Source organism: Myzus persicae, unplaced genomic scaffold (assembly GCF_001856785.1).
Source record: "Myzus persicae strain clone G006 unplaced genomic scaffold, MPER_G0061.0, whole genome shotgun sequence".
Classification (NCBI taxonomy): domain Eukaryota; kingdom Metazoa; phylum Arthropoda; class Insecta; order Hemiptera; family Aphididae; genus Myzus; species Myzus persicae.
In genome coordinates this window covers 203,534-219,651 of record NW_019103932.1, presented here as the reverse complement: position 1 = coordinate 219,651, position 16,118 = coordinate 203,534, and the positions used below count along the sequence as shown (strand labels likewise).

General features: G+C 36.2%; 1 protein-coding gene across 1 annotated transcript; it reads right to left on the bottom strand.

Moving 5' to 3' along the window:
* Positions 1-1,041: 1,041 nt before the first annotated feature.
* Positions 1,042-11,625, bottom strand: LOC111036496 (innexin inx1-like). The gene is made up of 3 exons (XM_022318521.1): positions 9,788-11,625; positions 4,828-5,180; positions 1,042-1,657 (listed from the first exon to the last, which is right to left on the bottom strand). The coding sequence occupies exons 1-3, from the start codon at positions 10,292-10,294 to the stop codon at positions 1,453-1,455; spliced, it is 1,065 nt and encodes a 354-aa protein (XP_022174213.1). The 5' UTR covers positions 10,295-11,625; the 3' UTR covers positions 1,042-1,452.
* Positions 11,626-16,118: the final 4,493 nt, after the last annotated feature.

Sequence of the window (16,118 nt, the reverse complement as noted above, 5' to 3'; positions counted from 1 at the left end):
GGTAAATACCTGACTCATTCGTGGCCTGTGGCTAGCACCAGGAGTACAAGATAGGTATTTACAATATATTTTATACTTGTATAATATACGATATGGTTCAACGTCCAACTGAAATAATAATAACGTACATGCCCGTAGGCGTAGAAGCCACACCACTGCTCGGATAAAAAAAATCTAATTTTACGACCGCGGAACAACATATTATCTAAAAACGCAATTACCCAAACACAATAACAACATCATGTATATCTGGATTCGTTCTTCTACAAAAGGCAATTTATATTCTTAAAAATGAAACCGACTTAGGTGTACGTATTGTGACATTAAATTATACATTTGAAATTGACGAGCCTAAAATGCACATAATTACTGTGCGTACGCTCATCATTTTTTCTAGATCAGATGGAGATGATCATCATTTGGGCTATCGTATCATTAATTCTATAATGAAAAAATCCGACATCAAAGTTTCAAATACAAAATTCGTGACGTTTATTACACGCTGTGAGTATATATTATGTATAATTAATAATATACAATGCATCCAAAGGTGATAGTATACATAGGACATGCCTATTCACCTATTACACATCATATATAGGTATTACATTATAATATTACTTAAATATGATTGTATAATTTATAGTAGGTAGATAAAATAAATAGTGAACTTCATTAAACGTACAAAAAATAAATATAAAAATTGTAAAACTAACAAAAATGAAAAAATTACATAGTTATTATTTATATAATAATATATAGGTACTATAAATATAGTATACCTACGTCATAGGTAGTCTATACTTTAATACTTTATATGATAATTTTGATCTTTCTGTGACATTATTTTGCTCGTGCACGCGTTAGTACCTATCGTCGAGTATGCAAAAAAAAATAATAATAATAATAACACAAAAAATTGTTAAACATTAGGAATAGGATAAAGTTATACAATAATAAATAATAGTATACAATCGTGTAAAAAATATAGAAAAAAATCCAAACAACATGTTTGGGTTATATCATATAAATATATTATTGTAATATTATAATAGTCTTGTCCTAGTGGCATTAGTATACAACTACTGTTTGTACTTTGATATGTATCAATATATCATAATATATAGACATAAGCGTGTTTCGATAAACTGGCTTATTTTTTTTTTATCAATAAACGACGAAAAAAAATTCTTAACATTAAATTAAAAGTAAAAGTACGCGGCGGTACGTGTAGTGGATAAAATAATGGAAAACAGGTTTTATGCTGAAACTAAACTTTAAAACGAAAAAATAAATAAATTAGTCGACTCCCGACAATATTATCGTGTAATGAGTACGAAAATAGTATAATTATGACGGGGGGATTTGAACACCGATGGTCGCGGATGAGTTGACGACGATGACGATGACGGGTCGTCCGCGAATACCCGAGTGGCAGTCTTCAAGTGGCCATCAGTTGTCGGCTTTTTTGGCGATTTCACGCACCACTTCCCTGTAAATGATCGGATCCAGATTTTTGCCCAGCATGTACAGCACCCACCAGTCACCCACCGACACTTTGTTCGTCACGGCTTTGGCGACGTCGTCGGTTATCAACCTGTAGTGGCGGTACCGCAAAGCGTTCTTCCTCGCGGTCGCATTGCACATCACAAACACCCTAGAAAATGAAGAAAAAAAACCAAACCGAACGAATTATTATTTAACCATCGCAGTCGAGACCGTTATTACTATTTCGGGGCACTATCGAATTGCCTCCCGAATCTGGTTTGGCAGGTGACATTTTTTCAATCGAAATTCAATCAAAAGTGTATTTTGAAAGCAATTTGAGTACACCCAAACGGTCACTCGATCTTATATCGATAGATGTACGTGTACTGTAGATTATTATATCGAATGTTCAAAAATGTGTGTTGGTGTATTTATTAAAATATTAAACTATGATAAGTTATTCAATAAATGTATTAACCAATCGACATTAATTTATTATTCAATTTATTTAATTTATTAATTTTTCCTATGATTTAGTGTCCTTCTGGATTAGCTGTCATTTACCTAATGGTTTTTGATTAAAAAAAAATCAATATTTGTGATTTGAAGTTTGAACTAGAAAGTAAACCAATCTATCGGAAGCCATTCCAGTAGGTATGTGCAAGAAAAAAAAATACCTAAAATAGGAGGCAATTCAAGTGAATTTTTTTTTATTGAAATCGGGAGGGAATTTCTGGTAATCTTTTAAAAAAAATATTACAATACATCTATGGTTGGATGGGGGGGGGGGGAGTGAGGCTATATTTGTTTTCATCCATTTATCTGGCTGGATTGTCACGAATGTATCATAATAATTTTTAAGATTCTTTTATATACTCTAATATTAAAAAGACTACGCGACGTCTGCAGAGGTGTTTTTTATGTACGCGCTCCATTTCGGCCGTCGAACCCCGCGGGACGGGTTTTAAAGCGGGCGAGCGTGAGAAACGGTCAAGATCTAAACGAAAAAAAATACTCTTCCAAACCTATTTCTTATACCTACCAACCGCTTTTATGTACATCGTGATATTATTATTATTATTAAATTATTATAGTCTTACAGCGTCCACTGAGCTGGTTATTCTCAGCCAATATGCCCGGTGATCGATCGCGTATACCTATATGATATTATTATTATTATTATTATTATGAATTATGAAGCTGTGTGTAATGTGCAGTAGGCATACCGCCATTTTTATACAATATATCCTATAGCTGGTTTAGAAATCGAAAGGAGAATATTAAAGAGAAAATCTAAAACGGATTTCGTAAGAGTTGTACTGAATGGTTGTTTTAATAATTATTAAGGAAATAGCGAAGAATACATAAAAATTCAAAAAAACGGTAAAAGTATACGGTACATAATATTGAAGATAAGTACTTGAGTGTAATGTAATTACGAATTTACGACTACGCTCGTTAATGTCGCTTGCTAGTATTTTTTTTTAAATATCTACCTCGATAGTGTTTAAAAATATTAGATACATATTAAAACGATATTGAACAGTTAAAATTCGTAATGATATAATGTACAATTTACATCTTTTATTCTTGAGCAGATCAAAAATAATTTCACAATAAAAACGCAATGCAAATATCGGGGTTTTTAAATAATAACTTTTTTAACTAACATAACCAAACCTAACCATACAGTTAACCCGGTGCCAATGGGTTAAATATTCAACCAGAATAATACAATAACGATGTAGTTATTATTTTTTTTTTCTAAAATATCCATCTACTGTGTTATATTAATTATTAAATCGTATTTTTGTATTTTTCATATTAAGTATATTACTGTAAAACAAATGAAAATAGCCATGGAATCCTCAATACCAGATACGTTAGCTCAGCTGGTTTACGGATCAGCTATTATTTATGTAATTTATTGCAATTATTTAATTGTAATTGATTTAGTTTAAATAAATAAATAATCAACGGTTAAATATTTAATCATTGATTGCACATATTTGTACTTTCGTATAAGTGAATGGCATTATAAGTTTCAGATAACTATGCTATGGTGTTAGTAATTTCTTAAGTGCAGACGTCCATATTTTTATTACATTATCGAGTACACTTGAGCTGAGAATAAGTGTTAACAAATTAAGTATACCATCGTACATTCGTACACTCAATAGTTAATTCACAACATATATACTGCTAGTCAATAAGTTACAACAGTTTTATCTGTATTTGTCATTTATAGTCTTGTCAACGATAATATGATAGTCAAACGTATCGACGTCATATCATTTCATATTACTAATGAACATAGTAAGTTAACAGAGTCAAGTTGATGGATTTTTTTAATTCTTAAGTCGAATAACTACCTTATTTCGGCTTTAACTTTCTAACGAACCAAATCCATGGTATATGATGTTCGAATAAAATATTTTAATAAAGAAACATACATCTTGATTTAGTTGTTACGCTTATTATTTTTTTACGTAAAAAAAAACGAAAAAAAAAATATATATATTAGTAGCTAACCACGTAATACAGTGAAACTTCCATACAACGAAGTCGAATAAGCAGCAAAAAAAATTCACAATATGGCGGAATTAAATAGAATTACGTTTTTTTTTCAACTTTTTTTTAAAAATTTTATTGTATGTATGTATATACTCCTAAGTTGTAAATGTTATGTGAAAAACGACATCAAATAGAATATTACAGTTTAATTTAGTTTTTAATTTTATTATTCAAAAGAAATAATTAGTGAGTTTTGTTTGCTTATTATTTTTATAAATTGTACTTTTTTCGTAAAAAGTTTCTATATCATTAAGTTTTAAAATACTGCAATAAAACTAATCAGTTTGCCTACCTCAGGTGTTTTATCTTTATCGGATACATTGTTCATGTACTATTTTAGAACTATGTTTAAAATTTGACAGTGACAACATTTACAAAACCAGTTTTTATCGAATGATTATTTCGTTTTATAGAAACATCAGATTCGTTATTTGGAGATAAATTTACATGTAATTAAAGATGAAGGTCATGGTTCTCAAAAATAATTCGTTAAATAGAAAATGGAAGTTCATTATACGGAAGTTTCACTGTATTTGGGTTTATTTATATTATAATTTACCAAACAATAACTATATACCTTCCTGCTTGAGAATGATATTTAGAATATTTACAAAATTTTAACATCGCCTAGACGTTTAGTTATTTCAACCCACGACTATTAACCACACCGCATTATGCATATTATATTGATACCAATAGGAATTTCGATTCAATATTATTTTGTCATGATTGGTGTAACATTATGATTGTATAGGTATTAGGTACCTGTGACAGATCATTAGGACCAGCGCCGCCAACAGTAGAAGATACCAAAACCATATGAATATGTACGTCTTCTCGTTAACGATGTTCAGTGGCAACACGCACAGCGAATCGTGCTTTTGCACCGTTCCGGAGGGTCCAAACTTGTGGAAAGTGCACTTGGTCACCCGGGGAAATATGAAGACCATCGGGTCCACCCGGTTGTCCTGGTGTTCAGTGGACATGCCGATGACGCGCAGGCCGTACGTAATGAACTCTCCGCCGAAAAATCTGTTCATCCAGTACACCTGCAGCACAATGTTGGCCAGGCACAAGAACTCGCACATCCAATACTTGACGGCGTACCAGGTGTGTTGCTGAAAAAAATCTTCATTTTAGTACATTTTTCAACGTTTTCAAAACTCACGACTAGGGTTCAGATTTCTCTTTTCGTTATCTGAACAGATTTTACTATAAAAACATAGATACTGAAATCAATCGATATTTAATACAGCTTAAACACCGTTTAAATTTGTTTTATCCTCACGGTTATCGATAGACAATGTTTTTATGGACGCATCAACAGGATATTCAAAACTGTTAATTTATCGTTAAATATTATAAAGCGTTATTATAAATTATAATACTTAATTTAAAAAAATATATGTATAAGTATAAAAGGTCTCATTCAATATGTGTAGGCGTATAGTGGGGCCATCCCTATACGACTTGAACGAACAGACATCATTACAATGACGACTTAAATGCAATTTAGTACCAATCTGTAGTAATAGTCAATAGAATATTAATATCACTTATTAGGTCGTTCAAATCATGTCTTAATGTATTTTAAAATGTATATTTATTACACTCTTGCAGTATCTCAGGTATATCATATATGAATAATACGCGCATTGTAGTACTGTACAGTAATTAAGAGCGTATAATAAACACTATTTATTACCAACTATACTGTCGTATACGGTATATATCAGTCATAATCAAACAGTATCGATATATTTTTTTTTTTTTTGCTGGGGGAGGAGGTCAAAAATATGTATTTTAGACAATACTGAACTCAAGATTTGATATTGGGTTAAAACAGACAAGATTTATTATGACCATATTTTATGACTGAAAATATGGATGTCAAAGTGTAAAATTATTTTAAACATTTATATAATGTTTAAGACATTTTGAGGATCCGGAACCCATGTTAATCCCCCCCCCCCCAGATAGATCTTTGAAATATTATGATACATGATAGGTGTACAGCGAGAGTTGAGCGAAGTGGATTACAGGCGTTAAGATGATGTATACATTATATATTTTTATAATATTAATATAATATTCCTGCCCGAGTATCCGCGCAGAGTTTGGCTATAGGTTTTTGTATCGGTTTTTGCGGGTATTTCCCCAAAGCGCAAAAAAAAAGCCTACAGATAATAATATTATAGTCGAAGAGATGAAAAAAAAATAATGACCACTCGATGATTGATTAATACATATTATATGATGTTATAATTAATGATGCTTTCAAATAGTTTAACATCGCGACATCTCCCGCGTATCAACACAGGCCAGCACATACAAGCGGAGCATACAGTTTTCAACCGAAGCCTAGACCGAACGTGCGGTGTATATAGTGTCCAGATCACTAAAAAATCGTAAAGGAAACATCATCGCACATACAGTCGTAACTATAAACTGTCGGCAAAACAGTTACGTCGCGGCGCTATTGTCTTTCGATCGCACGCCTTTCACGGGGAACAAACGCTATGACAATTAACGACTCGTTAGTGCTTACAGAAAAAAAAAAATCGAATCTACTCGTATAGTGGTAACTGATGCAGGAGTATGTGTGACATGACTAACAAATCTACACAAGCGTCCGACCGTTTCAACTTGTATTATAATGCCTATTTAGATTTAGATCGTGTTCGAAACGCGTGTATCATAGGTATTATATTATATTATATAATTATTAACTGCGAGCGTTGAATGCAAATCGCCGAAAACGAACAATTGGTCGAAATCCCACGCGCTCGTCGCGGAACTCGACCGGACAATGTATACACGAAAATCGCAATTTTTTTCCTCCTCTAATTCACAATTAGCGTTATATTAATATTATACTACGAACTTTCTGCAGTGACTTGTCCGGCGCCTATGCCTACCTACCCACCTGTATAATATATATTTTTTAGGCTCTCCCGGTGCGTCGTATATTATAAATAATACAACAGGTATACGTTATTCGCCTCGCTTTTTACACTCCGAGACTAGAGGACGCGAGAGATACGCATTTTGTACGGCGTTCTCTTAGATTTCGACGGGAATGCCTATGCTGCGGATCATATATATTATTAGTGAGTCAAATAATAATTATAGTCCTTGCACTCGACCCGAACACATCATACGCGACACACAGCAACAGGTGCTACGATATCTCTTCGACGTCCAAACCACACTTATGGGCTATGGCCAGAGATGTGTGTATACAAAACGTGTAATATGTGTCGTACGCGTTTGTGCGCTCTTGATTTCTGTATAATTATCGTGTTGATATACTGTTGGTAATTGCCGGTACACATAGGTATACATCATAATTATTACGTTAAACGTTACGTAGGCGTTCATAATATACGAAATGCCTATTCTCTCTCTCTCTATATATATATATATATATATATGTTATATTGTATAATGTATATTTTTACGGTTTGAATAATATTTGAATAACTTCCACGCAGCACCACCTATATGCATGTATGCATTGCGGAAAGACACGATACCACAAAGTGTATTTATTTACAACGCTCTACATTATAATAATGGTAGACGGAACAAAGAAATGTCGACGGAGGTATGTTTTTGTTATGTGTTCTGTAAATTACGATGATTATTGAATCGGTAAAAAAAACATAGCAGCTGAGGTTAGAGTTCGTAGATCAACGCGTTAATAATTAAACATTAACGATCGAATATCCAAACAACAATACACTGCGGGTACAAGGTATTATTTAAATAACGGCCTGCGGGTCTAGAGGTTTTGAGGAATACGCATTGAGAAATGCATACACTTAGGACTCGAATCACTTAGAAAATATCATAACAATTCCGATGTGGCCATGTCACGTGATCGTTAAAAATCGATTTAGTTGAGCATCTAACCGCTGAACCCGACAACACGCATCGTGGTATGCCTGCAAATAATAATATATTATAATGTTTCAATGAGAAATCTATGATTGCTGCAAACAAATGGAAAACAAAATCTCTGACACTGCCAAATTGAAAACGGCGAACGATGTGGTTAACGAATAACGAACAATCATACAATCATATGATTCTCGCTAAACCGAATGAATCACTACTATGTATATCATAACTGCTCTGTGTACACAAATTTATCACGTCAATATTAGGTATCATTACCATACTTAATACGATATCTTATTTACCATATATTTTAGTGTAAAATTACAAGTTTTATTTTTTATTCTTTAATGTTGTTCTACAAAAAATATGGATCTCGCGTTTCATACTAATGTGTAAAATTGAATATGATACTTATATTTTTGAAATTATTGTATCACTGTTTATGTTTTTATACATTTTTAATGATATTTTGTTATAAAAAGTTTATTTCTTATAAATTTATAAAAATTCGGATTTTTCGTGAAGTTTATCTAATTATTAATTTACAAATATTTGAATATTAAATGACGTAAGTATCAATTCTAAATAGACTTGCGTCTTCTTAGTATTATAATAATTTTCTGTAGTTAATTAATTTTTTGTTTAGTTGAAACGTATATAGGTAAATTGAGGTTAATGTGTTCTATATATATTTCGTAGTATATTGTTTACATGAAAACTGAGTACAATATTATGTAAAATAACATAAATATTGTAAATTTAAATTTTTATGGAGACATGCATTATTTCTGTACAATTAGAGAGAGGACGTGAAATCAAAACCAAAAATGTATTGGGAATTGGGATAGACCACTGCTGAACTTGCTGAACTTGTACGCAATGCTGCAGTGTATTGTATTGGTTTTGACTTTCGTCTGATTGAAAAATAATGATTTTGACTACATGTCTGAATGTACATAGTAAATAATAAGAAATCTCTAAACAACGAAACGGTTTCTTTTCGTTATTTTAATACGTTAACAATAAGGTTTGCCAACTGCACAAATATATACACCATTTATATATATATATATATATTTAGGTATAATTTTTTGTGTAGTATTTCGGCCGGACGAGAAACGTCTTGGCCCGTGACATTTTCCAGTACCACGGCTTGTCGAATCGTCTGTAAAACATTTCCTACCGACTTCGACGATTCGGAAAAATAAACCGTTATAACATAAATTATGATCGCAATTGGAACAATACGTTCTATTATTTCGACAGAACAAGACATTATATTACTTTTACAAAAAAAAAAAAAACGTATTCTATATTGTGTCACAGGACAAACATCGATCACATTATAAGTAAACACGACAAGTTTATTAGCGCGGTCGTATGACGTGTTTATTCGACACAAATACACAATAGCTAGATATAGTTATTAGTTATTGCTTATGACAAAAAACTTAGATGGTATTTTACTAGATATTTAAATAGTTTTGTAACAATTTGTACTATATTCATTTTTCGTAGATCTTACAAATGTTACCATCGTCGACCCATTTCATTTATGATGGGATCGTTAAACGAGCGCGGAACAGTCACGACTGTACAATATAATATTATAATAGACAATAGTGACCTGCAGACTGCCAGAAAAACAGCCGAGGAAAACGTATTCGGCACACCGAAACGATATCGGGGTGGTAAAAGTCGAACAGAGGACTACGCAAAGGTAGTGTTAATGTGTAATATAATATAATCGAGCGATACGCGATGGAGTTCGCAAAGTACAGCCAAAAACGGAAATCGGCCACAGCGAATGGCAGGTACTCACCCTGATGTGGGTGAGCATGTAGTGGACAAGTATCTTCTTCTGCTTTTCGCGCTCTTTCTCTTTGCCCAGCCCGAACTGCAGGCCCATGACCAGCGTGGACATGAGCGCGCCCTCCTGCATGTCCCACACCCACTTGGGGAAGTAGCACATCATGGCCTGGAAGAACAGGGCGAAGCACACCCACTGGTAGTACGTGTAGTACTTGGGAGGTTCGCCGTTTTCGGGTCCCACGCCCGGGTGCGCGGCGCCCACGCCCTGTTCCCGGTGGAACGCGTCCGGCATGGTGAACGTGGACGTGATCCAGCAGTACGTGTTCACCGGCCTGGTGGGAAGCCCGTCCACGATGCACTGGATCGGGTTGCCCACGTACTGGGTGGCCGTCACCATTATCGAGCACGCCAGCAGCACGACCGTGGTGAACGTCACGTGCACCCGGAAAACGGTGCCGTCGATGGTGACCGGCTGCCGTCTGACGAACTCCTTGAGCCCGCCCAACAGCTTCAACATGTTGCGGGCGACGACTGAGACGACTGCGAATGCGACGAATACGACTGCGAGTACGACTCGCGGACTGCGGGTGTACGAATGAAAATACGAATGCGATTGCGACTGCGGAAACGACTCGGGTTACGGTGGCGGCGGTGCACCGGCCGCTGTTGTCATGGCACGCAGAGAATGCCAACCGCGAGCGAACTTCCGGCGGGAAACGACTGAGCCGACGAAAACGACGTCAACGAACACGATCCTAACGAACCTAACCTGGCGATAACGGACGAGTGATTTTCAAAATATTTTAGTGCGGTGAGGTATACGTGACGGAAGCGACACTGACGCGACGCGATCACCGCAGCTGTCTGCTACTATAATACTGCTACTATACTGCCGCCGCCGACTACCGTACGGCGTACGCGTATACCATCCTCCCCCTTTCGCGGTCGCGGGACGCGACAGGGCCTCCGTGTACACGCGCGCGTCCAGTACTGCCAACAACAACAACAACAACAACAACAATACCGCCGACGACGACGTTACGCTTGTTATTATTATCGTTTTCAAACGGTTAGTTTTTCCGTCCGGTCAGTATATTGTTTTGGTTTCTGCAGGAGTCTCCGGTATAGTTTTCGAACTGCAGTGTGCGCATACGACGTAGGAGAGGAATGGGAGGGGGGGGGATTAAGTGGAGGTGATACGTTCTACAACGTTCACCGTTCGTTTTTGATAATGTTTTTGAATTTTTTGAGCGGATTGTCTTCGCCGGCATAGCCGGTGGTTTATGGGGGAGCGTCTTGATGTTTAGCCTCCCCCCACCCCCCAAAAAAAATCTATTTATATTCTATAAGATCTCCGAAATTCAGACGATAATCATTTGTCTTTATTATGCTGTATTAATTCGATAATTTCGTGTAAGAAGATTTGAGTCCAACCTCCCAAAAATGCCATCATCAAATCGCCGCCTATACGCTCCAACATCTGCTTGCCGACACAGGCTCACAAACAATATATTAATCGCCGACAACTGTGTGTGTGTGTGTGTGTGTGTGTACGATGGCAATGCGACGACTGCGATGAGAACCCCTGGATCGGCGTCGTCGGTTCACGAAAAGGGGTCGGTCCCGCCGTCGCGACGGGAAACGCGCGCGCCGGTCTTACCGACCCCTAACAAAGTGGACCCGAACTGCGTGGCTTGAACATATAAAAAAAAAAAATAAGGTGTCGGTAGATAAGTAGTATTACATATTATTTTGTACGATTTCTGCGCGATCGACCGGGGCACGTGAAAATTGTACTTTTCGTTTTCTAACCCGCATTCGGCTATTGCGGTAGGAAAACCTCACGATATCCGAGACGCCCGTGTACCATAATAGGCACGTCGTCATGTTTTGTGGGTACGATGGTACGCGATGACTTTCACTCGGTCGCCGCAGAGGCCGAAAAATAGTTATTTAATAACGATAACAAAAATAATAATACGTATTTGTACACAGACGTTGGGCCCGGAATGCGGCGGTACATATTATGAGCGAAATTTCGACTGGCCGTCGTACGATGTAGTCATTACATAAACTATTATTATATCACATCGTTGGCCTAGAGACGGTCCCGAATGATATTTAATCGTAGGTTTTGTCGGTCGTCGGCGATGATGAGGAAACGTCGGGTCTCGTACACGAAGCGAGTGCGCTACACACTCACTCACACCCACACACACCCACGTGACATGTATACCCGTAGTGTGTGTGCGTGCGGTATCATCGGCGATATTTTGTTTTGTTTTTTAAAAACGCCTATAGAGGTACGAACAAGACCTGTTTTTTTACACACAACAATTTACTCTCCCGCACATTACGGAAACGCGCGTTCGGTACACTCGAGTGGCAGTCTTATAAAATATGATATTATCCAGCCCGACTGTTATCGATGCCCCCTATGCCTTATTATCTGTAATATTGCTGTCACGATTTGCACGGTTCCTTCGGGCGATGTGAGTAAGCGATGTGAAGTCAATCGTTCCTCGCCGAAAGTCTCTGTAAACATTCTGTCGGTCTCGAGTACCCACAAGTCACAACACATCGCGGGGCCACCTATATAGACGTAAAACGGCCACCAGACATTTTAAAGTAGAATTATTGCGAACTGAAACCGTCTTCGCCAATCGGTCAAAAGTGGATCGGGCTACTCAAAAGCCATCAACGGACAGACTGACGGACCGTCGATCACAGCATGACACACTCACACACACACACACACACACACACACACACACACACACACACATACACCGTTGAGCATTAAAGGTACACCTCTATGCCCCCCGCTGATCGCCTTCGACTTGTTTTGTTAATTTTATAAAGTATAAGCTGTTGATAATTATTGTAAATTCCATCGTTTTGTGACGTTTATTATTTTTTTTTTTTTTATTTTTTTTTTTCTATTGAAGGCAATCGGAATTATAAGTGACTGTGTTGTTGTATGGATTTTTAAAACTTGATGCGAAAGTACAACACTAATGTTTTTTAATAATAATTTTTATCGTCATTTAAAAAATGGCAACATGTTAGTTGTTATACACATGATATACTAATAATTATGTTAGAGCGTTATGCGTTTTCGATTTATGCTCAGAGTGCAAAAATGCATTCGATTTGATCGACATTCCGAGAACAGGTGCAGTGTTCTGTATTCGATTTAATTGTACCCGTCATGCTTGGTAAGATGTTTACGTGTTTTGTTGTTGTTGAAAAGTCTAAGTATTTGATTTTGTTTGTAAAAATTTCGATCATTCGTTTAATTATTTCAATCCTCAACTGGTACTTTATTAAACCAAAAAGTTTAACGTATAATCGAAATCAAAACATTTCATAATGCTAAAGTACCTTGTCAAAATTATAATACATAATTAGAATATCTCGCCAAAACATACTTTGGCAAAATAGACAAAATTATAATTTAACAATTTATCCAGAACGTTCTAGAATTTTCATATTCATCCTTTCCTCGGTTACCTAACATCTTGGTTAAATTAAATTAAAGATTTTAAATACACAGGTCTTCATAAGGTTATTTCTTTTGTGTCTTACCTACGAAAAAAATGGAAATCATTCGAGAAATGTTTAATAAATTTAAACTTCTAATTGAAGTATACAAAGATACTGTAAATTAATGTACTGATTCAAGTTTACATATAAATGATGCTATAAATGACCCATAAATTCCGAGAAAAATTTATTTTATACCATTATAGTTGTTCACCACTGCGACATACTAAAAAAAACAATTTGATAGTAGGTAGCTATACAAATCTATAAGTTTTTTCAAACCAACTAAGTTTTATATCCAATTATTACCAAATTTTTATAAATCTATACTTCGCTGTCTGTTACGCTATTGCCACAAGAGAATATTTTTTTTCATCTTTACGTCGACTAGACTTATTTCAGAAACCCCACTGCACAGTCACGTCTGTTTGTCATTATTGAACCTGGTATAGGTGCATCATAGCATTTTTATCGAAATTGACGAAATATTTATTGTTTAACCAATTTTTCGACTGTTCTAGAAAATTAAACATACATTTATAAAATTAGATTAATTGTATCCACGTATGACATGTGCTTGCATGTTGAATGCCAATAAAATATACTCACAGGTATTCGAGTACATATTTTGTGAGACAGTGTTAACCAACGAAAATAATATATACTACTAGGAGTGAGAATTCCAAATTTGACCTGTAACACAAACACACAATAACATACATTATTATGCTCGTGGCAAAAACGAGCTAAAACACACATACCCCGGAGATGGACGTGTTTAGTATTTACCCACATTATCATTGTCGTCATCGTCATCGTCGTCGGCTCGGCCAGACGAGGTATAACGTTATATACGACCCGCAGTCACAGGATAGGCGTGTTCTTTTTATTATTATCATTATTATTTTTTTTACCACGGTTTTTTTTTTTTTTAACTTTCATTGGCCTGTCATTATACCTACATAATATAACTCGTAATAGTGTATACAACACATATGAATGTGCGCCTGCAGTGTCCTGCATATGTCTCATACGCGTGCGGGTGCACTACGGTACACACGCACACGCACAAAAACACACACGAGTGCAGTGTCAGAAGTATGTGTACCGATCTGGTATGGGCATCTGGTATACGAGTACGTTGTGTCTGTAACGCGCCCGATGCAGTTGCAGCGCGAGCGCGCTTGCGGCCGTGAACCCGGTACCGCATGATGCTTTTTGTTCCGTGTGGTCGTCGGATTTGGATGGGTTCTCGTTAAGTGCCCCTCACACACACACACACACGCACACACACACACACACACACACACACACACAGTCCCCTTCCTCCCCGAAAACCGGTTTTTCCGGCAATCATATCGTCCCGAGAGCGGCGTGTGAATGCGTATTGCGTCGTATTATATTATGTTTATAATGTGTGTACCATGTAATATATATGCTATGTATAATGACGTGCACCAGAAATTCGAATTTTTCGGGTTTTTTTTCCTATATATATATATATACATGCAGACGAGGCTCGCGATACATACACACAGACGACCGAATACGAATTAAAATACAAAACATAGTCCGAGGTCCAGATGTAGGTGCACACAAGAATAATATACCGTATCGTATTGTACACGAGAGGCATAAAATGTCCTTCGGAACGATCTCGTCCGTCGTCCTAGTCTCGAGCGGTATCACGAGGTCGAGGTCTGCTGCGATCGTGAGTCCTGCATTACCGGTACAACAAAATATCTGATGGTATATGATATGACGAGTTTGGAGACTCGACTGTTTTTTCCCCTCGACGTCGGAAAAACGATTTTCCATGCGAGCACGCGAACACGTACCTTTATAATGCCAATGTAGTGCGAAAAAAAACATCAACGACAACAGTTTTCAGACTATTGATGAGACGGATTTCACAGTCGACTCGGTTTTTTGTGTTTGCATAGAGACTCGGACAATAAATAGTTTCCTGTAAGGTCAAACGACAGACAGCTTAGATGAGATGTGTGAGCGTAGTTGTCCTAAGAACAATGTTGTGTTTGACTTTGAGAAAGCAACCGCTTTACAAGAGTTGACAAATTTTATTCTAAAGATCTATAGTTTTTTATTGGCGTTTATTATCGACGAAAAAAATGAGGTTAAATATTACCCATATTATGTGCACAGGCATTATTCTTAATATTTGACGACCGGAACGAAACTTCCTGTAAAAAAAAATACTGCGTATGGTCATAAACATAATATAAAATATAAATGAACAAAGTATAAAAAAAACTATATTTGCTCTCGTCAATCTAATAACCAAAATATTATAAACATCGAGATCACGTTTACGTTTTTTAAAATATATAGTAGGTACGATTTTTTAAAAACTACGACGCCACATAATAATAATAATAATAATAATTTGAGCTCATTAATAGGTTTTAAGCAGAGAAAACTAAAAAAAAAGGAAATAAAGCGTATGCCTAACAGAACAAAGTGGTAAATCGAGTGTTGGTTGTCGTCGAACCAATATAATATATGAAGACCGGCGTGGTATGCACTATAGTATATAATATAAAAAAAACATTAAGTAGCAGACTATCGTTTTGTCCCATCGGGAGTGCGGTGGGCAATCGAAGCTTCTTTCGATAACGACTTGACATATTTTTTTTCGAGTAAACGAACAACGCGGTCATAAATATATGGGTAGGTAGAAACGAAAACAAAAAAAAACCATCAGGAATTCGGACTAATCTCGGGACGACATCAAGAAAACATTTCTAATTTTATGGACATGTCACAAACATATTACA